At 37.9% G+C, this 24,826-nt stretch overlaps 1 protein-coding gene across 8 annotated transcripts in view; it reads right to left on the bottom strand.

The window, feature by feature from the left end:
- Nucleotides 1-24,826, bottom strand: part of LOC126955253 (cytochrome c oxidase subunit 7B2, mitochondrial) — a 184,356-nt gene that overhangs the window by 9,171 nt on the left and 150,359 nt on the right. For 7 of the 8 annotated variants that reach the window (XM_050791637.1, XM_050791632.1, XM_050791633.1 and 4 more), the window contains one exon: nt 4,348-4,757. The exons of the other annotated variant lie outside the window; for it this stretch is intronic. In XM_050791637.1, the coding sequence (XP_050647594.1) occupies nt 4,462-4,707 (246 nt within the window). In that variant the 5' untranslated portion in view covers nt 4,708-4,757 and the 3' untranslated portion in view covers nt 4,348-4,461. Of the gene's footprint in view, nt 1-4,347; nt 4,758-24,826 lie in introns of those variants that run through there. 8 annotated transcript variants of the gene reach the window in all.

Genomic DNA, 24,826 nt, shown 5'->3' with positions numbered 1-24,826 from the left:
AAAGGATAATCGGCAGAGGAGTATCTCAATAATCAGGTGGACAAGATGACCCATCCTTATGTCCATCAGCCTTTCCTAGCAATCCTGTGTTTTCACAATTCCTCAGAGACAAAATGACCATGTCAGCAGAAATGGAGGTTGGGCATGGGCTCAACCACATGGAGTTTCACTTATCAAGGCTAGTCTGGCTATAGCCACTGCTAAGTTCCCAACCCACCAAATGGACAGACCAACACTGCATCTCCATTTGGCACCATTTCTTGGGGAAAGATAGGGGATCATGCAGCCATCAGTGTCAGGTTGATTCCATTGGACCATTTCCATTGTTGAAAAGGCAACACTTTGTTTTCGCATGAATGTACATCTACTAAGTGTGTAGATTTACCTACTCTCCCTAAAACTCTTCTTAAATCCATGGACTTGCAAAAATGCCTTATTCAGCATCATGGTATACCATGCATCACTTACTTTGGTGAAGAAACTAATTTTACAGCAAATGAGTGCAACAATCAGCTCATGTTTATGGGAGTCACTGGTACTGCCATGTTTCCCATCACTGACAGAATGGAGTAATAACCTTTTGAAGTGTTAGTTACAGTAACAGATGGATAATACCACCTTGCAAGGCTGAGGTAATGTCTCCCAGAATGCTGAATATGCTCTCAATAAGCAAAAATACATGGTGCTATTTTCCCAGACCCAAGGTTTATAGATCCGGGAATCAAGAGGTGAATATGGGAGTGGTTCCTTTCACTATTATCCCTTGCGATCCACTAGAGAAATGTTTGTTTCTTGTTTCCATTACTTTAGCCTTTGCTGTTCTAGAAGTCTTAGTTGTCAACTATGGATCATAGCAATGGTGTCATTAAACTGGAAATTAAGAGTACCACCCCGAGGGTAAAGGGAAACAGTATATTTTTAGTCTTATGAGGAAAAGTTGCCGTCATGCTAGTAGAAGCATGTGTTGCTACTGTCTTTGTTGGAAATATAGGTATGTTTAGAAAAGATGTACACCGATATGGAGTTGACACAGGGTAGATTACTGTGGCTTTTTGAGTGTCAACTTTGCTAAGCTTGAACTACTTACGTCCTTCCCTTATATTTTCCGATTAGAGTTGGCCACAAGAATAAGAAAAAATGTATAAGATAGGAAAGATGAACACAAAACACCAACCATTTTATATTTAGAAAGTGGGCATAGAGCACCAACACTGTGGCAGCTTATGCAATTTGTTGCTGATCTTCTGGCCTGCTGCACGGACAGCTATTCAAAATCCCACCAATTGTTCTCCTTCAGCTTTTTTGAATTCTGGGCCAGTTGAATATGCAGGTCTGTAGTGAAGGGCATCAACTTCTCCTGCAGGTCATCTATGTCATCTTAGATAAAGTGAGAAAAAGGCACACGTTCCAATTTGTATTCCTGATTTCAGTGTTCCCAATTTAAGTTGGTCCTAGCTCTTCGCTACTTCACATGCAGCTTTCTTCCTTTACTGAGAACCACTCAACACCAGACATGGAGGCAATAGCATTGTAAAGAGTTCTCCCCCAGTTCCCATATTTGCATTCATTTTAATGCCCATAATTAATCCTGTATTGCATACTATTCATACTGGTTCTGCCTCACTCATTAAATCCTGACTGATACAATTACTATGCAAAATATACAAAAAAAAAAATCTATGAATAAGACAAACACCAAATAGAAAAGCAGCAACATGAACAAACAGAAAAATTACAAAATAGAAGAAAGGAAAGAGCTAACACAGGACATCCAACCTCATTAGTAATCAGATAAATACAAATTAAAACATGAGCTATTATTATTAGTAGTAGTAGTAGTATTGAAATAATAATATCTCAAATATCATTATCAAATATTCAGCCTGTCGTCCAGGCTGGAATACAGTAGTGCAATCTTGGCTCACTGCAACCTCCGCCTCCTGGGTTCAAGCGACTCTCCTGCCTCAGCCTCCCAAGTACCTGGGACTAGATTAGAGGCACATGCCACCACGCTCGGGTTTTTTTTTTTTTTTTTTTTTTTTTTTTAGATGAAGTCTCGCTCTGTCGCCCAGGCTGGAGTGCAGTGGCGTGATTTCAGCTCACTGCAACCTCAGCCTCCCTGGTTCATGCCATTCTCCTGCCTCAGCTTCCCGAGTAGCTGGGACTACAGGCACCCACCACCATGCCCAGCTAATTTTTTGTATTTTTAGTGGAGATGGGGTTTCACCACATTGGCCAGGCCTGTCTTAAACTCCTGATCTCGTGATCCGCCCACCTCAGCCTCCCAAAGTGCTGGGATTACAGGCGTGAGCCACCGCGCCCAGCCATGAGCTACTATTTTACACTCATCGAAAGAACAAAAATATTAAAATATTTGACAACTCTAAGAGTAAGTCTGGAGGTAGAACAAGAGGAAGTTATTTATATTGCTGGTGAGACTGTAAACCATTTAACCAGTTTGGAGAATGATTTAGAAATACTGTAAATGGGCAATCCCTAAGACCTACCTCTCTTGGGTACCCTCTTTCACTCTAAGTGATGACAGCTACTGTATCATCAGTTGCTCTATGGAGAGACCCACATGACAAAGGAATGATGTTCCAGTCAACATTCAGCAAGATCATTAGGCCAGCCAACATTCTTATGGGTGAGTTTAAATGTGCTTCTTCCCCTAGTTGTGCCTTGAGATGATCACTGCCAGAGATTGTAGAAATGTCAGATCTTGAGCCAGAAGCACCCAACTAAGTCATGCTCAAATCTGACCCACAGAAACTATGAGATAGTAAGTGTTGTTTAAAGCCACTGAGTTTTGGAATAATTTGCAAAACAGCAATATAGAACTAATATGCCTTCCAATAATCACTGCAACCCACAATGACAAGCAAATTCTTAATTTCAGACTGATGGGGACTCCAAATTACCTAAAGCCACTCATTAATGCATTAATTCAAACTAGTTGAAAGCCACCAAGTCCTATGATAAACATAAAAAAATCTGCAAAACCTATGCTTTTATGGAGTTTTGTACACAGACAATAAACAAATAAGTTAAACGTATTTTAAGAGTGGGCTGGGTGCGGTGGCTCACGCCTGTAATCCCAGCACTTTGGAAAGCCGCGGCGGGTGGATCACTTGAGGCCAGGAGTTCGAGACCAGCCTGGCCAACATGGTGAAAACCCATCTCTACTGAAAATATAAAAATTAGCTGGGCTTGATGGCGGGTGCCTGTAAATTCCATCTACTTAGGAGGTTGAGGCAGGAGAATCTTCTGAACCCAGGAGGCAGAGGTTGCAGTGAGCTGAGATTGTGCCACTGCACTCCAGCCTGGGTGACAGAATGAGACTGAATCTCAAATAAATAAATAAATATATATATATTTAGTGAGATTATGATAAGTGATATAGAAAAAAGTAAAGAGGCAAGAGAGAGAAAGCCAGGCCAAAATAAAGGCTGCAGTTTTAGAAAGGATAAAGACCTCTTCTGAAAAGATGACATGTACAAAACCCAGAAAGGCGTGAGAGAGTCATATAGAATCCAGAAGTGCATGCCACCCAGAGGGAGGAGCCAGTAGAAACCTGTTGATGCAGGAGGTAAACTGGCCAGTGTGGCATTGAGGGGACCTGTGTACCTTTCTAAGGACTTTAGCATTAACTCTGGAATGAAATGAGAATCAGGTTTTGAATGAAGAGTCACATCACTAGACTATGTTTTAAAATGAACACGGGCTGATGAGCTGAAAAAAGATTGTGTGTGGTGGTGGGGGGCAGGTTTGCAGGACAGAAACTACAGAGACAAGAAGGCTGGTTAGAAAGTTTTTATAATAATCTCAGTGAATATAATAGTTCAGACCAGGGTGGGAATGATGAAGGACGTGAAAAATGGTCAGTTTCTGAACACAGAGAGTCCCCTACTTAGGATAGTTCAGCCTATGATTTTTTGACTTTGAGGGGTTTATCTATGTAGATGTAACATAAATTGAGGAGCATCTGGACATACAATGGATCAACTTTTTGACTTTACAATGGAGATGTAGGGTATTAACTGTATTTTCAACTTACAACATTTTCAATTTGCAGTGGGTTTACTGGGATGTAACCCCAAGTCAAGAAACATCTGTAGAGTTTCAAGGAAGATTCAACAGGATTTTCCAGCCAAATAAATTAATTTATAAATTACATATGTGTGTATATTCACTGAAAGATACCTGGTGTAAGTCACTAAACCAGAGGAATACATGTTTTATTAATCCTACATTCAAATATTTGCTATTCATAATCCCCTGTAATCTATACCCACTACTATTGTATGGCTTCCAGGCAATAAAATGACCATTTGCAATGACTTTTTAAAGATTCAAAACATATTTTATTTTTTCAATTGTGCTATATTTTAATAAGCAGTACAGTGCTTACATGACAAGCTGGTTTTTTAAACAATTCTGTCATTACAGCACCTGTGATGGTTACTGATGTTTCCACTCTTTTGGGGTAACTCTGCCAACAGGGGATAGGTTCCATTCTATTCCAATCTGAGTGGCTGTAAAAACCCATGCCACAACACAGAAAGCGGTTCCACTGGCTAGCACAGCATTACCATATTTATCATGAAAATCTGGTGAGTGTTTTACATGGCTCTGTCTTGCCATACTTTGCAGAATGCTTCGAATCTTGAGACTGCTTAGTGCATTTCTGGCCAAGGGAAACATCATGAAGGATTGCAGTTCACTGCAGCTACTGGTCTATTTTGGTGCAAAGAGGCCTAGAAAGAGAGGGAGAGAGAGAGAGAAAAAAAAGTGCATTGATATCTAATCTTCATTCAATTCCTTCCGCTATGAATGTTTGGCTACATCACCCCTTGGAGTGGTGTTCAGGAATGTGAGGTTTTTTTTTTTTTTTTTTTTTTTTTTTTTTTTTTTGAGACTGAGTCTGGCTCTGTCAACCAGTCTGGAGTGCGGTGGCCGGATCTCAGCTCACTGCAAGCTCCGCCTTCCGGGTTCACGCCATTCTCCTGCCTCAGCCTCCCGAGTAGCTGGGACCACAGGCGCCCGCCACTTCGCCCGGCTAGTTTTTTGTATTTTTTAGTAGAGACGGAGTTTCACCGTGTTAGCCAGGATGGTCTTGATCTCCTGACCTCGTGATCCGCCCGTCTCGGCCTCCCAAAGTGCTGGGATTACAGGCTTGAGCCACCGCGCCCGTCCAGGAATGTGAGTTTTGATATCACGATATCTGAATTTGAATCCCAGCTTTGCCACGGATTAGCTATATGAACTTGGGGCAATTATTTAACCTCTTTTTGCCTCAATATTACGTGTGATAATCCAAAACAAAACAACAACAAGGTAAGCATGTAATAAATGTTAACTTTTCTACTCCTCACAAATATTCAATGCGTTGACTCTACAGAAAGACTGCAAACTTATTAACATGGCTACAATAGCCAGAAATTCACAGAACATGCCACGCCTCCTCACTCTCCTCCTCCTCATTATCCCCCTCCTGCTTAACCCCTTTCCTTCTCCTTCTTTATCTATAATACTTGCCTTCCCCCTCCTACACCCAAAATTCTGCTTGCCTTTGAAATTCCACTCTAAGAGTTACCACTTCTGTGAAGCCTTTCCAAATCTCGCCAAGTTGAAAACGCCCTTTTGTCTCTGGGTTATCGCATATTTTACAACCTTTTTTTCTTTTTTTTTTTTAATTTATTATTATTATACTTTAAGTTCTAGGGTACATGTGCATAACGTGCAGGTTTGTTACATATGTATACTTGTGCTATGTTGGTGTGCTGCACCCATCAACTCGTCAGCGCCCATGAACTCGTCATTTACATCAGGTATAACTACCAATGCAATCCCTCCCCCCTCCCCCCTCCCCATGATAGGCCCCGGTGTGTGATGTTCCCCTTCCCGAGTCCACGTGATCTCATTGTTCAGTTCCCACCTATGAGTGAGAACATGCGGTGTTTGGTTTTCTGTTCTTGTGATAGTTTGCTAAGAATGATGGTTTCCAGCTGCATCCATGTCCCTACAAAGGACACAAACTCATCCTTTTTTATGGCTGCATAGTATTCCATGGTGTATATGTGCCACATTTTCGTAATCCAGTCTGTCACTGATGGACATTTGGGTTGATTCCAAGTCTTTGCTATTGTGAATAGTGCCGCAATAAACATACGTGTACATGTGTCTTTATAGCAGCATGATTTATAATCCTTTGGGTATATACCCAGTAATGGGATGGCTGGGTCATATGGTACATCTAGTTCTAGGTCCTTGAGGAATCGCCATACTGTTTTCCATCATGGTTGAACTAGTTGACAATCCCACCAACAGTGTAAAAGTGTTCCTATTTCTCCACATCCTCTCCAGCACCTGTTGTTTCCAGATTTTTTAATGATTGCCATTCTAACTGGTGTGAGATGGCATCTCATTGTGGTTTTGATTTGCATTTCTCTGATGGCCAGTGATGATGAGCATTTTTTCATGTGTCTGTTGGCTGTATGAATGTCTTCTTTTGAGAAATGTCTGTTCATATCCTTTGCCCACTTTTTGATGGGGCTGTTTGTTTTTTTCATGTAAATTTGTTTGAGTTCTTTGTAGGTTCTGGATATTAGCCCTTTGTCAGATGAGTAGATTGCAAAAATTTTCTCCCATTCTGTAGGTTGCCTGTTCACTCTGATGGTAGTTTCTTTAGCTGTGCAGAAGCTCTTTGTCACCACCAGGCCTGCCTTACAAGAGACCCTGAAGGAAGCACTAAACATGGAAAGGAACAACCGGTACCAGCCACTGCAAAAACATGCCAAAATGTAAAGACCATCGAGGCTAGGAAGAAACTGCATTAACTAACAAGCAAAATAACCAGTTAATATCATAATGGCAGGATCAAGTTCACACATAACAATATTAACCTTAAATGTCAATGGAATAAATGCTCCAATTAAAAGACACAGACTGGCAAACTGGATAAAGAGTCAAGACCCATTAGTCTGCTGTATTCGGGAGACCCATCTCACATGCAGAGACATACATAGCCTCAAAATAATGGGATGGAGGAAGATTTACCAAGCAAATGGAGAACATAAAAAAGCAGGGTTTGCAATACTAGTCTCTGATAAAACAGACTTTAAACCATCAAAGATCAAAAGAGACAAAGAAAGCCATTACATAATGGTAAAGGGATCAATTCAACAGGAAGAGCTAACTATCCTAAATATATATGCACCCAATACAGGAGCACCCAGATTCATAAAGCAAGTCCTTAGAGACTTACAAAGAGACTTAGACTCCCATACAATAACAATGGGAGACTTCAACACTCCACTGTCAACATTAGACAGATTAGATTAGATTAGACAGAAAGTTAACAAGGATATCCAGGAATTGAACTCATCTCTGCAGCAAGCAGACCTAATAGACATCTATAGAACTCTCCACCCCAAATCAACAGAATATACATTCTTCTCAGCACCACATCACACTTATTCCAAAATTGACCACATAATTGGAAGTAAAGCACTCCTCAGCAAATGTACAAGAACAGTAAGTCCACAGTGCAATCAAACTAGAACTCAGGACTAAGAAACTCAATCAAAACCGCTCAACTACATAGAAACTGAATAACCTGCTCCTGAATGACTACTGGGTACATAACGAAATGAAGGCAGAAATAAAGATGTTCTTTGAAACCAATGAGAACAAAGATACAACATACCAGAATCTCTGGGACACATTTAAAGTAGTGTGTAGAGGGAAATTTATAGCACTAAATGCCCACAAGAGAAAGCTGGAAAGATCTAAAATTGACACTCTAACATCACAATTAGAAGAATTAGAGAAGCAAGAGCAAACACATTCAAAAGCTAGCAGAAGGCAAGAAATAACTAAGATCAGAGCAGAACTGAAGTAGATAGAGACACAAAAAACCCTCCAAAAAATCAATGAATCCAGGAGTTGGTTTTTTGAAAAGATCAACAAAATTGACAGACCACTAGCAAGACTAATAAAGAAGAAAAGAGAGAAGAATCAAAGAGACGCAATAAAAAATGATAAAGGGGATATCACCACCGATCCCACAGAAATACAAACTACCATCAGAGAATACTATAAACACCTCTACGCAAATAAACTAGAAAATCTAGAAGAAATGGATAATTTCCTGGACACTTACACTCTTCCAAGACTAAACCAGGAAGAAGTTGAATCCCTGAATAGACCAATAGCAGGCTCTGAAATTGAGGCAATAATTAATAGCCTACCAACCAAAAAAAGTCCAGGACCAGATGGATTCACAGCTGAATTCTACCAGAGGTACAAGGAGGAGCTGGTACCATTCCTTCTGAAACTATTCCAATCAATAGAAAAAGAGGGAATCCTCCCTAACTCATTTTATGGGCCAACATCATCCTGATACCAAAGCCTGACAGAGAGACACAACAAAAAAAGAGAATTTTAGACCAATATCCCTGATGAACATCGATGCAAAAATCCTCAATAAAATACTGGCAAACCAGATTCAGCAGCACATCAAAAAGTTTATCCACCATGATCAAGTGGGCTTCAACCCTGGGATGCAAGGCTGGTTCAACATTCACAAACCAATAAACGTAATCCAGCATATAAACAGAACCAAAGACAAGAACCACATGATTATCTCAATAGATGCAGAAAAGGCTTTTGACAAAATTCAACAGCCCTTCATGCTAAAAACGCTCAATAAATTCGGAATTGATGGAACGTACCTCAAAATAATAAGAGCTATTTATGACAAACCCACAGCCAATATCAAACTGAATGGGCAAAAACTGGAAAAATTCCCTTTGAAAACTGGCACAAGACAGGGATGCCCTCTCTCACCACTCCTATTCAACATAGTGTTGGAAGTTCTGGCTAGGGCAATCAAGCAAGAGAAAGAAATCAAGGGTATTCAGTTAGGAAAAGAAGAAGTCAAATTGTCCGTCTTTGTAGATGACATGATTGTAGATTTAGAAAACCCCATTGTCTCAGCCCAAAATCTCCTTAAGCTGATAAGCAACTTCAGCAAAGTCTCAGGATACAAAATTAATGTGCAAAAATCACAAGCATTCTTATACACCAGTAACAGACAAACACAGAGCCAAATCATGAATGAACTTCCATTGACAATCGCTTCAAAGAGAATAAAATATCTAGGAATCCAACTTACAAGGGATGTAAAGGTCCTCTTCAAGGAGAACTACAAACCACTGCTCAGTGAAATAAAAGAGGACATAAACAAATGGAAGAACATACCATGCTCATGGATAGGAAGAATCAATATCATGAAAATGGTCATACTGCCCAAGGTTATTTATAGATTCAATGCCATCCCCATCAAGCTACCAATGAGTTTCTTCACAGATTGGAAAAAACTGCTTTAACGTTCATATGGAACCAAAAAAGAGCCCGCATCTCCAAGACAATCCTAAGTCAAAAGAACAAAGCTGGAGGCATCACGCTACCTGACTTCAAACTATACTACAAGGCTACAGTAACCAAAACAGCATGGTACTGGTACCAAAACAGAGATTTAGACCAATGGAACAGAACAGAGTCCTCAGAAATAATACCACACATCTACAGCCATCTGATCTGTGACAAACCTGAGAGAAACAAGAAATGGGGAAAGGATTCCCTATTTAATAAATGGTGCTGGGAAAATTGGCTAGCCATAAGTAGAAAGCTGAAACTGGATCCTTTCCTTACTCCTTATATGAAAATTAATTCAAGATGGATTAGAGACTTAAATGTTAGACCTAATACCATAAAAACCCTAGAAGAAAACCTAGGTAGTACCATTCAGGACATAGGCATGGGCAAAGACTTCATGTCTAAAACACTAAAAGCAACAGCAACAAAAGCCTAAATTGACAAATGGGTTCTAATTAAACTAAAGAGCTTCTGCACAGCAAAAGATACAACTTTTTTTTTCATAACACTTAACACTGAGGCATTATGTTTTTAAACACATGTGTTTTGGGGAAGGAATTTTGGTTCACAGTGAAAATGAGCACAGGACATTGAGAGTTCCCATGTACCCTGACTATATACACCCACAGCCTCCCTAGCTATCAACATCTTCCACCAGAGTTGTACATTTGTTAAAATCAATAAACCTACATTGACATTTCATTATTACCCGAAGTCCATAGTTTACATTAAGGTTCACTCCTGATATTGTACTTTCTATAGGTTTTAACAAAAGTATAATGACATGTATCCATCATTTTAGTATCATACAGAATAGTTTTAGTGCCCTAAAAATCCCTCTGTGCTCTGCTTATGTTATCAAAACACCAAAGGTTCGGTCTAGGTCTTGCTGCTCACCACAGAGAAAGCTAATCACTGAAATGCCAAGTACTGACAAGGAAGAAGGGTTTAATCAGGTGCTGCAGCGGAGGAGATGGGAGCTCAGTCTCAAATCCATCTCCCTGACTGACCTAAACCAGGGCTTTATATAGCAGGCAAGAAATGCAAAAATGTGTTAAGAAAACAGGCATTTTGGGAGGAGCAAGGAAGCAATCATGGTGAATGATGCCACACCGGCATCTGGTGTGGTGATCTGATTTCAGTTCTTTGATACTTTTTGTGAGAGGCCTAAAGGTCATTTCCTGAGGAAGGAACTCAGATAAAACAAATATAAGCTTCAAGCTTCTTAACACCAGAAGGGTCAATTTCTATGTTTATCAAAAATAACAGTCTACGGGGGTAATGGTTCAGTTTCACCTATTCATCTCTCTGTTTTGACTTACCCCTGGCAACCACTGATCTTTTTACTGTCTCCACAGTTTTGCCTTTTTCAGAATGTCAAATCATTGTAATCATACAGTATACCTGCTCAGACTGGCTTCTTTCACTTTAAAATATGTATTTAAAGTTCATTCATACCTTTTTGTGGCTTGACAGTGCATTTCTTTTTAGTGCTAATTAATATTCCACTGTCTGGATGTACCACCATTTATTTATCTATTATTTTACTGAAGGACATCTTGATTGCTTCTAAGATTCAACCAGCATGAATACAACTGCTGCTGCTATAAACATCTGTAGGTAGGGTTTTGTCTGAATATATTTTTAACCAATTTAGGTAAATATCAAGGAGCATGATTGCTGAATCACATGGTAATAATTTGTTTAGTTTTGTAAGAAACTGTCTAACTGCCTTCCAAAGTGGCTGTACCATTTTGAGTTCCCACCAGCAGTGAATGAGAGTTTCTGTTGTTCCACATCCTGGCCAGCATTTGATGTTGTTAGTGTTCTGGATTTGGGCCATTCTAATCAGTAAATAGGTGTTTAATTTGCAGTTCCCTGATGACATATAATGTCCAGCATCTTTTTATATGCTTGTTTGCCATCTTCATCTCCCCTTCGGGAAGTGTCTATTTCAGGCCTTCCGCTTATTTTAAAAAATAAGGCTATTCATTTTCTTATTGTTGAATTTTAAGAGTTCTTTGTGTATTCTGGATAACAGTCCTCAATTAGATATGGATTTTGTAAACACTTTCTTCAAGCCTGTGGCTTGCCTTGTCATTCTCTTAAGAAATTATGTTTTTATTCTCCTTTGATAAACTGCAAGTTATCTAAGAACAAGGGAGATAACTGCATATAAAGTAGATGACACAAAAGCATAAAAAGATCTTTTTAAAACCAATCCGAAATATAAGTGAATATTGGTATCCTCAAAGGAAGCTAAAATGAATACTAAGAACAAGTCAAAATACAATGAAATTAGATGTGTATTTCATAATTGCCAAAATTATTTTATTTCTTAGATAGTTACAAGAAATCTGGAAGTAGAAACATAAAATAATTCTTTAAATTTCTCTTCCTGTGTGCAAGTTGTCAAACAACACTCTGTCTTCAGCAATCACATATGTTAAATGTGGCCCAAATGTAGGCAACACAGAGATAAAAGGCCCTGAGGTCAGTACTTGTAAACTTGTAACTATTCACTGAGATTTTAAGACTTTATTCCAATTTTGAAAACAAGACCCCATGGTTCTCTTTTATTTCCTACCATATGGTAAGTGGCACTCATCATGATTGTGACAAATAGGGCAAACCAGAGCCAAATTAATTTCTTCTGAGGTTCCAGATATTCAAAGATGTTTCCTGTTAGTCATGAATCTTTCCACCCAAGGACACCAAGGTTTTAATTTGAATTGAATTCAGAGAATAGGCAGAAGGTGACATCAGTCAGGGTATGACAGGTGCAGCCTTAATCCAGTACAAAAGGACCTGTGCCACACATTGCTTTCATGCTTTAGGAAGACACATAACCAGAGAATAATTTGTGATAACAGGGATCTCTAGTGGGTCGGCTCATGCTGCTTTATGACAAATTGATTTCATTTTTCCTACACTCATGATGTTACATTTAAATTTAGATCCTTTGTCTCTAGTGACATTGATCGCATTTCTTGGAAGCTTAGTTCATCCTTTGGCTATTCCCGTATCTATAAAGCTTTTCTTTTCCATCTAGCCTGAATTTTTTTGAACCAGTAAGTGTCTATTACTAAGAATTTTCTTTTAGGAACTCCTTCCATAGTTTGCAGTTGGCATTTCATTCTATAATAAACAAACTGCAGTCTCTTTGCTCTTTTTCTTTTCCTTGTCGGCATCAGCTACATCCGTCTCAACTGCCTTCAGATCTAACTTATCTTTATCTTTATTTATAAAATACATGTAAAAGCTAAGAAAATTCAAGGAATTTTCCATATTGTTTAAACTCATATTACATACCTCTACAATAATTTTTTTGTTATCAGTGAGTCCAACTCCCATTATCTAAAGAACTAAAGCTACAGGTTCTAATATCCGTATGAAAGCATAAAAAAGAAATTCAATAATATAGTAGGTAAAGGAAATGTTTCTCAAAGTATATCTTTCTGATGAAAATAAACTAAAAAAGATGGAGGAAGACAGATTTCTCTAGGTAGTGAAAACAAAGTAAAAGTTCTCTCATGCCCATGGCAATAAAAGAAATATGTTCTGAATAAATATAAATAGTTAAAGGGAGTGAAGTATTCATTGAAGTTGAAAGACTGTGTCACCTATTATATGCAGTCATCTTAAAGTTCTTTCAGAAAAAAATAACTAACACTTGATCTCAGTCTAACTATAATAAGGAAGTATATAAATCTGAAGCTTCACTGGTAACAATAATAATTTCAAATCACTGAAGGCTATCAAAAGAAGTAAAACAGTAATGTAGTAAGGAAACTAACATTTATTAAGTATATGCCTGTGTGTTAGACATTGTTCCAAGATTTTGCACATCTGAAAAAATGATGTGGAAGGATGACTGTTTAACCCCATTTTATACCTAAGAACAAATCACAGGAAAGGATGTGAATGTAAATCCTCTGATTCTAAATCCAACAAATTCTTTAACCATACCATGTTTTCTTAAAGTGTATTCAACTCTGAGTATTGAAAAATGATGAACCAAACCACACCAAAACAAAACCAAGCTGGTTACCAGAGATGGCTCTTTAATTGGAAATGGTTCACAGCGCTTTGCTATTTATTTACCTACTAATTACTGTACGTTAGAGCCTGGGGTAGATGTCATCAGTACAATGTCTACTCTCAAGAAGCTTACGGTATAGTGGAGGAATAAATAATTATTGCTCTACAGAAAGAAGTAGGCTAGAAATTAGCACAGGGTGTATTTAGTCCACAGAGGGGGCATTTTATCCTGGGATGCTAGGAATGGTTTTAGAATACATGATACCTAAGCTAGAGCTTGCAATATTATTTTGAAATCAACAGAAACAAAAATTGGTGGCGGGGGGATGGAATACACAGATGGAGAAGAAAGCATAAGCACATAGGCTGGAATTAATATGGAGACAGGGCAATCTGGTGAGCTCAGTAACACTACGTAATAAGCGTTGAAGCAACAAATGCCCAACAAATGAGCCTGGAGACATCAGAAAAGAAGGCCACACTGGGGACTTTATATGCCTTGCTATGGCATTTGACTCAATCCTACAGGTCAGTGTTTCCCACTATTTAAAAAATAGTTGTCATACTCACAACCTTTGCTGTGAGTTAAAAATGAGAATTTTTAATTTATTTTAATAAATTAAATTAAATTAAAATTCATTTTTAATGTATTATTTTCATGATAATATAAAAATAATATGAGACCTGGATGATGTAGCTTATCAATTTCTAGTGCCTCTGTTTATCTTTGTTCTGCACTTTAGCTGCAATGGTATATAGCAATTATTTGCCCCGGGTTAATGCAAAAAGAACAGATGCAGCCATTATGTTAAAGTGTTCTCATGCAAGGGACAAAATAAAGAATTAGAAGAATTGAGTCATACCAATGCTTACTAAACACAGACATGTGAAAATAAAAGAACTATGATCACTACAGTGTTAGAGTTTCAGGACAATGTTAACTGTTATACTAAGTTAATATAACAAATTTGAACTTTATTTGTTATACAGTTGGTTTCATTTTTTATTTGAAAACATGCTTTCCTTTTATCGTGGTATTAAGCTCCCAACATAATGAAGATTAATTCAGTTTCAAGTTTACCCATATGTAAGTGATTTTATGATAAAATAATTTAAGCTGGTATAAGTGATGAAATAATGTTTTTCCTTTAAGAAGATTCCAAACATAACTCAAGTTTGAGAAACAGTCCTATAGGTGAGGAGAAACTACTGATTTGGTATAATCAGAAAACACATTTACAAGCATAATTGTTAGGTGTAAAATGGATGGAGAGATGACAAAAATGGCAAAAATTTAAGATGTTAGTTAACCATTGATGGTAATGCTTCATGAAAAAGAAAATAAGGATCTAAATTAAGTACTGATACCTGAAATAGGAAGAAGATAGAATTGAGAAATATAAATAAAATAAATATCAGATCAATTTAGTAAGTAAGTTACTCTAAACTAAACTGAGTATTCCATTCTCTTAACCTCTGGGTTGATTTCACCCAAAACCTCTGTCCTGATTTCTGTTCAAAATCAGCAGATATTGACACTGTAGCTTGTTGCTGACCTTGGGAATCAGAGTTTGGGTGATCTAGGCACGGAATACCGAAAGGTCAAAGCATACATAATTGACGTGTGCCACAGAAAGGCAGGTTTAGATGCCTGAGTAGAAGGGGGAGGCATCTTGAAAAGATTTGCTGTATGATCCAAAAACAAAATAATAACTGTATCCAGTCTAAGTATAGCCCAACATGGACCAACAAATGACCCACTTAGCTTCGATATAGGCTTTCTATGTAATCTCAAGAAGAAAACAAAACAGAGTCCTATTTCTCCAATTGCCCAGATAATACTCTTAAAATAGTTCGGAGAAAGATGAAGCTCAAGAAGGGATTTAGGGGTATATCAGGGTTTCCCAATGTGTATGCAACTGACATTTTGGTCTGAATAATTCATTGTTGGAGAGGGGAAAAGTAATCCCATGCATTTTAAGATGTTTAGTAGCATCCCTACCTCCACTTACTAAATAACAGCAGTAGTATCCTCCAGTTTTGAAATCATAAATGTCTCCAGACCTTGCTAAATGTTACCTGGGGTGCAAAGTCATTCCCAGTTCAGAACCACTGCTGTATATACAGCAAGGTGTATCCTCTCCTATCACTTCTCCACCATGAATGACATTATTCTATACAATAGAATGCAACTTACAATATACAATAGAAAAGGCAACTTAAAATCTAAGAAAATACATTATCTTAGTCCCCACCATGGGATGCAAAAAAGTTGCCCATCAACATTTTTCCAGAACTAATCCCAATATTTAAAATGTTGTATGATACAATTCAGGTGAATCACTTAAGCTACCCGGACATCTGCTTACCCCCTATAAAATAAAAATGTTGAACAAATTTAGTTTTTCCACACCTATCTGATCCTAAAAGTCATCTGGAATCTTTATTACAAAATGTAGATTCCTAGGTTCAATTTCAAATGTATTGTAACGCAGTAGCCTGAGGGGAGCAGCCTGAGAATCTATATTTTTAAAACAAATTCTCAGGAGGGTTTTATCATCAGAAATATTTATGGAACATTGAATCAGATAATCTCTAAGGTACTATCCAGCTCTAACATCCTGGGCTTTTCCTTGGGGGAAAAATAAAAAGAAGCATTTTAGGAAGACCATTTATTCTTTTAGGCCACTGAAAGAGTACAGTAGTAATTGAATCTACTACCATGGTAATTTAGAAAGCAGTACCTGAGTGACCTGAAAGAGTTATAGGGACCCTGTGGGAATAAGTTAGTCAAGAGAAACATTTGGTAGCATTTAAAAACATTAAAAGCATTAGTAATACAGGTGTTCTGCTGTATAAATGAATGATACACTTTTGGAGCTAGGACTCCTGGACACTACTCAATTGAAATACCTTCATTTCCACTTGCTTTTATTTCCACTCTTCTTTTTACAGCTTCATGGTATCAATGCAAAATAAGAAACAATAAAAAGGCAATCTTCCTGAAATGGAAATGCACATAACCTGCAGTGTCTTCAGTTCATTTATGTATTTGTCAGCAGATGATGATGCTCAAGTAGGGATTAAGTGTCCACAGTGCAAAGTGTCCCCTTTCACAATGTATTCAAGTTTTCAGCCATTTGGTAACAGGAAATATGGGAACTCTGAAAGAAGCAACGCCGCTGGTAAAAATGCTGAACAATGGTCCTATTTTATATGTAATGGCATCATCTCCTAAGTCACTGAATTGATGGATAGTACAAGCATTTGCTTAAGGCTGTTTTATGTTACTTTATTAAGCCTAAACAGTTACATAAATGGATGCTACCTAAACAAACAAAAAGGCAGATGATAGCAATGAATTGTTATGCCAGGAGGAAAAATAAGAGAGTGGACAAAGAACCTGTGAGCTGGTGTCCTCAAATGCCATATGTTGCCTGAAGAGTAAAGGAATATTGAGGTATACACTCTCGCTCACATTCTTCCCAGTCACAGTCTAAATGAACAGATCATTTCTATTTCATATGGAGTGTTGAAAGTATTCAGTAATGTCCAGTCTGAGAATAATCACAGTGTTAATGTAGGCAGTTTCTTTTATGGAGCGGATCACATTAAGGTGGTTCACTCATTAAGTACCCATAATATTTTCTTTAATCATAAGGTTCTTCCAACTATAGTCACTCTTTTTCCTTTCCGATAGCTATGAGTAAGAGATAACAAAACAGTGACATACAGGTTGAAGGCTTTTCTACATGTCACTCTGCACGTCAGTGTCCCAACTGTGCAACAATTCTTATTTTGTTCATTATTAAACTTCAAGTAGGCCCACCATATTTCCTCAAAGTGGATGTCTATGATATTTTTACATTACAGTACCTTTCAAATATGTACAGTTTACCAGTTAAGGTCCCAAAATGTGCTAGTCCCTTAGTGTAATCACATTTCTGCATTCAATCTTCAGCTCTTTGCAAGGCAAGATCACAATTACTTTGCACAGGTATCTAAAAAAGGACAAACCTCTGAGCATCTGTCTCATGCTAATGGAAATCTCAGAAACTGATGTATAAACTGGAAATTAGGAATGTATTTCATTAACTTAAAAAAATTATATTCCATCCCAATGGCTGAAATACATAGTCTCTTAGCTTTAATAGTTTGACACTGATTCCAATTGAAAAGGGACCTTATGTCAGTATTTCCCAAAATATGCCTATTTCACTAGTTCTCTTTGATGTTATATTAATAGAAGTTACTTGAGAACGGGGTTTCAATGTTATCTAAGTTTTGAGAAGTATGCAGTTAACAAAGTCATATTTTCTGTATTGAAGTATTTTTCCAAACTCTATTGTGCTGAACAGTGATTCTTTGAGAGGGATGGCATGTGGTGTATTCCAAATGTAGCTAAACATATCATGCTTTTTTTTTTCCCCCCGAAGCATATCTCCAGGTTAGTGTTTTGCAGAACACAATTAGGGGAAAACCAAAGGATGCCTCTGTGTTCTCAATACTGCTACATCACTGTACTCATTTCCAAAGGCTTAATGGATCCAGGAGGTATCTCATAAACTAAATCATTTCCTTGTGGGAACTTTTAACATATGATTCAAGGAGTACAGGATGTGTGGTAATCCCAGTTTGTCTTAACAGCACTCATAAGAGCAATGAACTCTAGCCTTCATTATATGATTCTAACTTTGGCAGTTTTAATATTTGTGCCGATGTTTCTCTGGTTTCAACATCTAAAATTGACCCAACAGTCCCAGTTTTTGTTGTTGTTGTTGTTGTATAAACATAGAAAATTGGGGCTTCTTGTTTTAAAGCTTGAAAGTTACATCTGTTTCATCTGAGTTCCTTCCTACGGAAAGGACCGCCAGGCCTCTCAAAAAGTATCAAAGTAACAGATCCCCGATTCCAGACAATGGGACACCAGCCCCTCATTCATCATGATTACCTCCTTAGGCCTCCTGAACTCCTATTTTCCTATGCATCGTTACATTTCTTCCCTGCTATATAAGCCCTTCATTTTAGTTGGTCGGAGAGACAAATTTGAGACTGAGCTCCCTCCCATCTCCTTGGCTATAGCACCCGACCTCTGCTATAATCCTTGTCTCAGTCATTGGCTTTCTGCGTGGTGAGCAGCAGAACCTAGACCAAACCCTTGGTGTTAAGGTAACACATCCATCTTTATTAAGTAAATGGACTCATTCATAAAAATATTTCATGATTCTACAGTGGCCATTAGAGGTGAATCAATGACCCCTCATTGCATAATTTGAAACTTTCATTAAAATTTTGAAATGGACTTGTCAAAGTGATTCCTGCCTTTACTCTATCACTGATATATTTAGGTAAAAGTATACAGGAAACATTGGCCTATTTAACTTTTAGATATCAAACACACTTTATTTTATCTTTTTGGAGACGGAGTCTCTCTGTCACCCAGGCTGGAGTGCAGTGGTGTAATCTTGGCTCACTGCACGCTCCACCTCCCAGGTTCAAGCAATTCTCTTGCCTCAGCTGGACTACAGGCGCACACTGCCATGCCTGGCTAATTTTGTTGTGTTTTTAGTAGAGACAGGGTTTCACCGTGTTGCCCAGGCTGGTTTCAAACTCCTGAGCTCAGGCAATCCGCCTGCCTCGGCCTCCCAAAGTGCTAGGATTACAGGCGTGACCCACCACGCCCAGCCAGATCTTTTAATTTTTTTTTTTTTAATTTTAATTTTTTTTTTGAGACGGAGTCTTACTATGTCGCCCAGGCTGGAGTGCAGTGGCGCGATCTCGGCTCACTGCAAGCTCCGCCTCCCAGGTTCACGCCATTCTCCTGCCTCAGTCTCCGGAGTAGCTGGGACTACAGGCGCCCGCCAACATGCCCGGCTAATTTTTTTGTATTTTTAGTAGAGACGGGATTTCACCGTGGTCTCGATCTCCTGACCTCCTGATCCACCCGCCTCCGCCTCCCAAAGTGCTAGGATTTCAGGCCTGAGCCACCGCACCCGGCCTTTTAATTTTTAAAGACATATTTACCAATTGTTTCCATTAAAATTGTTGGCAGTTGCCAACCAGAACTCAGGCCAGTAAGGGTCCAGTCCAGAAGTTAATTTTGATAAAACTACCCATTTAGATTGGAATATTTAGCACTGCAAAGTACTCTTTTCCACCTTGCTTCTGCAAAATCTGGATTATTTATTTCCAACTTGGACCATCTCTGTCCTCCTAAATTCTGCTCAAAATATACCTGTTAATTAATCTTTTTATGAATAAGGCTCTTGTTATTGCTATCACCTAGACAACTTAAGGTGCATTTGCAGAGAAATTTCATCTGATGAGAAGAACATATTACAGCATTGAAGTAGGAACGCTAATCACTGCAAGTTGTTTTACTAGTCCAGTGCTTTCAGTATAATTTTCTTTTTTTTACTTTCATAACATTTTAGAGACTTTAAAAAAACTTTTTTTTTTAAAATTTTTTAATTTTTTTTTATTTTTTTATTTTTTTAAAATTTATTTATTATTATTATACTTTAAGTTGTAGGGTACATGTGCATAACGTGCAGGTTTGTTACATATGTATACTTGTGCCTTGTTGGTGTGCTGCACCCATCAACTCGTCATTTACATCAGGTATAACTCCCAATGCAATCCCTCCCCCCTTCCCCATGATAGGCCCTGGTGTGTGATGTTCCCCTTCCCGAGTCCACGTGATCTCATTGTTCAGTTCCCACCTATGAGTGAGAACATGCGGTGTTTGGTTTTCTGTTCTTGTGATAGTTTGCTAAGAATGATGGTTTCCAGCTGCATCCATGTCCCTACAAAGGACACAAACTCATCCTTTTTTATCGCTGCATAGTATTCCATGGTGTATATGTGCCACATTTTCTTAATCCAATCTGTCATTGATGGACATTTGGGTTGATTCCAAGACTTTGCTATTGTGAATAGTGCCGCAATAAACATACGTGTGCATGTGTCTTTATAGCAGCATAATTTATAATCCTTTGGGTATATACCCAGTAATGGGATGGCTGGGTCATGTGGTACATCTAGTTCTAGATCCTTGAGGAATCGCCATGCTGTTTTCCATAATGGTTGAACTAGTTTACAATCCCACCAACAGTGTAAAAGTGTTCCTATTTCTCCACATCCTCTCCAGCACCTGTTATTTCCTGACTTTTTAATGATCGCCATTCTAACTGGTGTGAGATGGATTAGAGACTTAAATGTTAGACCTAATACCATAAAAGCCCTAGAGGAAAACCTAGGTAGTACCATTCAGGACATAGGCATGGGCAAAGACTTCATGTCTAAAACACCAAAAGCAACAGCAGCAAAAGCCAAAATTGACAAATGGGATCTCATTAAACTAAAGAGCTTCTGCACAGCAAAAGAAACTACCATCAGAGTGAACAGGCAACCTACAGAATGGGAGAACATTTTTGCAATCTACTCATCTGACAAAGGGCTAATATCCAGAACCTACAAAGAACTCAAACAAATTTACAAGAAAAAAACAAACAACCACATCAAAAAGTGCGCAAAGGATATGAACAGACATTTCTCAAAAGAAGACATTCATACAGCCAACAGACACATGAAAAAATGCTCATCATCACTGGCCATCAGAGAAATGCAAATCAAAACCACAATAAAAAAACTTTTAACAAGACATTGGTTAAAAAAACTTTTTAAAAGGTATTTCACCTTTCCTTTTTTCCCCCTTGGATTCATTATTTGTAAGTGAGAAAAACTGGCCAGAGGGGCAAACCTTTGGTAAACTGTTTTGTTTTTTTTTTTGTTTTTTGTTTTCCTTCTTGTAGACGCCTCAGCAGAAACAGTGAGACAGGATGCACTTTGCTAAACCTTGGGGCAGGGTGCTTATTTTAGTGAACTGATATTTCATTTTAGTTCTTCTTTTAAGTTCCTGAGGGAAGGATCTTAAAGAAAGCAAGCCTAAAAGAGGTTACCCATCTCAAAACATGCAATAAAAAATCAGAATACAGATTTTTGTTTTGAAATCCTACGATTTCCAATTACATTCTCGTTTCAGAGAGGTTACAAGGTTTCAACCTCTATTTCATTAATCTAACAGAGTCTAAAATTTCTTAGTTTAAAAGAGCACCCGTAAAGTAAATTAACATAATTTAATCATTTGAATATTTGTTAATTGGAAAAGTAAGATTCTATGCAAATAGGCCATAATTTTCACACAGTAGATACAATGTGTATAGTTTAGAGGCACTGTTGATAATGGAATGGTAGGCTTTCTTATACAGATAATGTATTTTATCATATTCATCAAATAAAAATCAACAGATCTGAAAGACCTAGTGATCACTTTATATGGCCCTTTAATATTTTTAATAATCTTTTGGTCACTGGCCATTCATGACTTTATGCATGTTGAAGAACAATGTGGGTAGAAATTAGAATGTGAATTGCAAATAGTAAATACACAGAATCCAATACTCCTTTCCTGGCTTCATGTTCTAATTGAGGAAGAGGCAGAGAGCCAAACTCATATATGTGTTTTTTAATGAAAAGTAATTATAAAAGTGGCACAAACATGTAAGTGTAGAACAGGTAAGGGACCTGAATCTTTTGTCCTCCTCTAGAATCAGGGCATTGACCAAGAGTGGAACATGGAGTATGCTGTATCACAGGTAGGCAGAATGGATATTGAATGGAACAGAAACGAATTATGTCCATTATACATTGAAAGTGCAGTGGAAATGAACAGGTTTATTCATTAAGTGACAGAGACCAGTGGACTAGATTTTCTAAAGCTTCTTTCTCCTCTATGATTTTGTTTCTATATCTAAAGTTTCAAATAAATGTGATACACTGCCCCAGAGAATGAGTCTAAGGCTAGGGGAAATCTAAATGTGTGAGGATGGGAGCACGCAGTCTTTTTATGCAACTTGTTTCCACAAATAAAAGTTGCCCTTTCCAAAGTTTTTAGTGCATGACAAGATCCCTTAGAAAACCCTAAATAGCACAATTTTGTTACTGAAACTTATTTTGTTTACTTAAACATGATTAAACTGAGCTCCTATTATGTGACTACAGCCTACTAAACATGGGAATTACCACAAAAAATGGATAAGAATGATTTATCTTCTCAGGAATGCTCAGCAGAAGAGACAAACAGATAATGATAAGGTTTCAATATGCAAAAAGTAATAAAAAATACGATTAGGCTGCTATGTCACAAAAATACAAGACATCTTTCCCAAACAAAGAGACCAGGAAAAGCCTCCTGGAGTAAATTTACCCATATAACATTTGTTATATAAGTACACTCGTGTCATGGGGGTTTTTTGTACAGATTATTTCATCACCCAGGTATCAAGCCTAGTATCCATTAGTTATTTTTCCTGATCCTCCCCTTTCTCCCACCCTCCACCCTCCAAAAGACCCTAGTGTGTGTTGTTCCCCTCTATGTGTCCATGTATTCTCATCATTTAGCTCCCACTTTTTTATTTTATTTTATTTTATTTTATTTTATTTTATTTTATTTTTTGAGACAGAGTTTTGCTCTGTCGCCCAGGCTGGAGTGCAATGGCGCAATCTCTGCCCCACTGCAACCTCTGCCTCTCGTGTTCAAGCAATTCTCCTGCCTCAGCCTCCTGAGTAGCTGGGATTACAGGTGTGTGCCACCATGCCTGGCTAATTTTTGTATTTTTAGTAGAGACGGGGTTTTGCTATTTTGGTCAGGCTGGTCTTGAACTCCTGACCTCGTGATCCACCCACCTTGGCCTCCCAAAGTGCTGGGATTACAGGCATGAGCCACTGTACCCAGCCTTAGCTCCCACTTATAAGGGGACTTTTCTTTACCTATCAATGACAAAATATAGTTTTCAAACACTTCTCCTTTAAAGGTGACCTTCAAGTCCAACCATATATAATCAAGAGAATCTCCTTTAATGTCAAATTCCTAATGACAGCATATATAATACTGATATTATACTTAAGCATCATATTGGAATAAAGCTCCTTCTGGCTTTTTGCCAATGATGTAACACATTTTCAGCTTGATTGAACATCATGTTGTAATCATCATAAAATTTGTATTTAATGTTACTATGAAATAATAGCCGACATGCCTCACAGACATCTTTAAGAACAAATGTAATTTATAATACTGAATAGACACAAAATAATCAGAGTCAAGATAGTTAAAATCTAACTGTGTTTAGAATTAACAGTATCTAAAGTGGAGCCATTTATATTTATTTCAAAGTTCATGCTGTTGCATCAACACCTATAACTTTCTGATTTACACTAAAGAACCAGAAAGAATAAATTTAAAAATCTTGGAACCAGTACTGGTCAATTCAATAGTGGCCATGCTTCATAAGCACATGCTTCATCCAGGACCAGACTTAAGCTAGATTTATGAAGGCATTTCCTTAAGTATGTCTTACAACAATTGTCACAAATTATCTTAGGAGCCTACAAATTATTACTGCTGAAATGCTGGCAACGACCAAAAATATTGATAAAGCATATACCCACCAAGAAAGTAACCTAAATAAAACATTCATTTACTTAACTGAAGAAAACAGTCTCAAAACAAAAAATACTTTATGCTAAAACAGCAATGTATACTGTGTGAACTGCACACTGTATGAGATTATATAATGGTGGTGGGCAAGAGCAAAGGGCGCTGCCCACAAGAAAAGGAATCTAGGTTCAGACAACTATTCAAAAAACCTTGGCCACTTCCTGAACTTCCAGTCACTCTTCTTTCACTGCATGCAGTTTCCATTCCATCATTCTATATCGGTAGGTAGTCCAAAGGTCAACGGCCTCTCTATCCCGCCAAATGAACATTTTAGATCACTTTTCTTGACTTTTCACTGCAATAATACCAAAGATGCTTCCCTTTCCTGGAAATTCTTCTTCCATTAGCTTCCATGATATTCCCTTATTACTCTTCATGTCTATATGGCTATTTCTTCTTTACAAACTCATCTTCTAACAAATTCTTAGAAGTGGGAGTTCTTCAGGGCTCACTCATAGGTTCTCATCTATTTTTGCTTTTTATGTTCTCTCTCTCTCTAGGTAGTTCAACCACACTAATAAACTTAATTATCATGGGCAATTAGATGACTCCCATGTTATATCTGAACATATAAACTCTCTTGTCAGTTCCAGCACAATACAGTACATTAAACTTCCTTCCCAACATCTCTCCTAAAATAGCTCAAAAGTGTCAGCAAAATCAATAGAATCTGTGTACAATCATGTTCTTCTACTCCCAAGTTTGGTCGTTACGAATGTTTCCTCCTTTATGATTTTGTTTCTACATCTAAAGTTTCAAATAAGTACGTTACACTGCCCGTGA

This window comes from Macaca thibetana, chromosome 5 (genome assembly GCF_024542745.1).
Source record: "Macaca thibetana thibetana isolate TM-01 chromosome 5, ASM2454274v1, whole genome shotgun sequence".
NCBI classification, from domain to species: Eukaryota; Metazoa; Chordata; class Mammalia; order Primates; family Cercopithecidae; genus Macaca; species Macaca thibetana.
The sequence above is the reverse complement of the archived record's forward strand: the minus strand, read 5'-3'. Positions and strand labels throughout refer to the sequence as shown.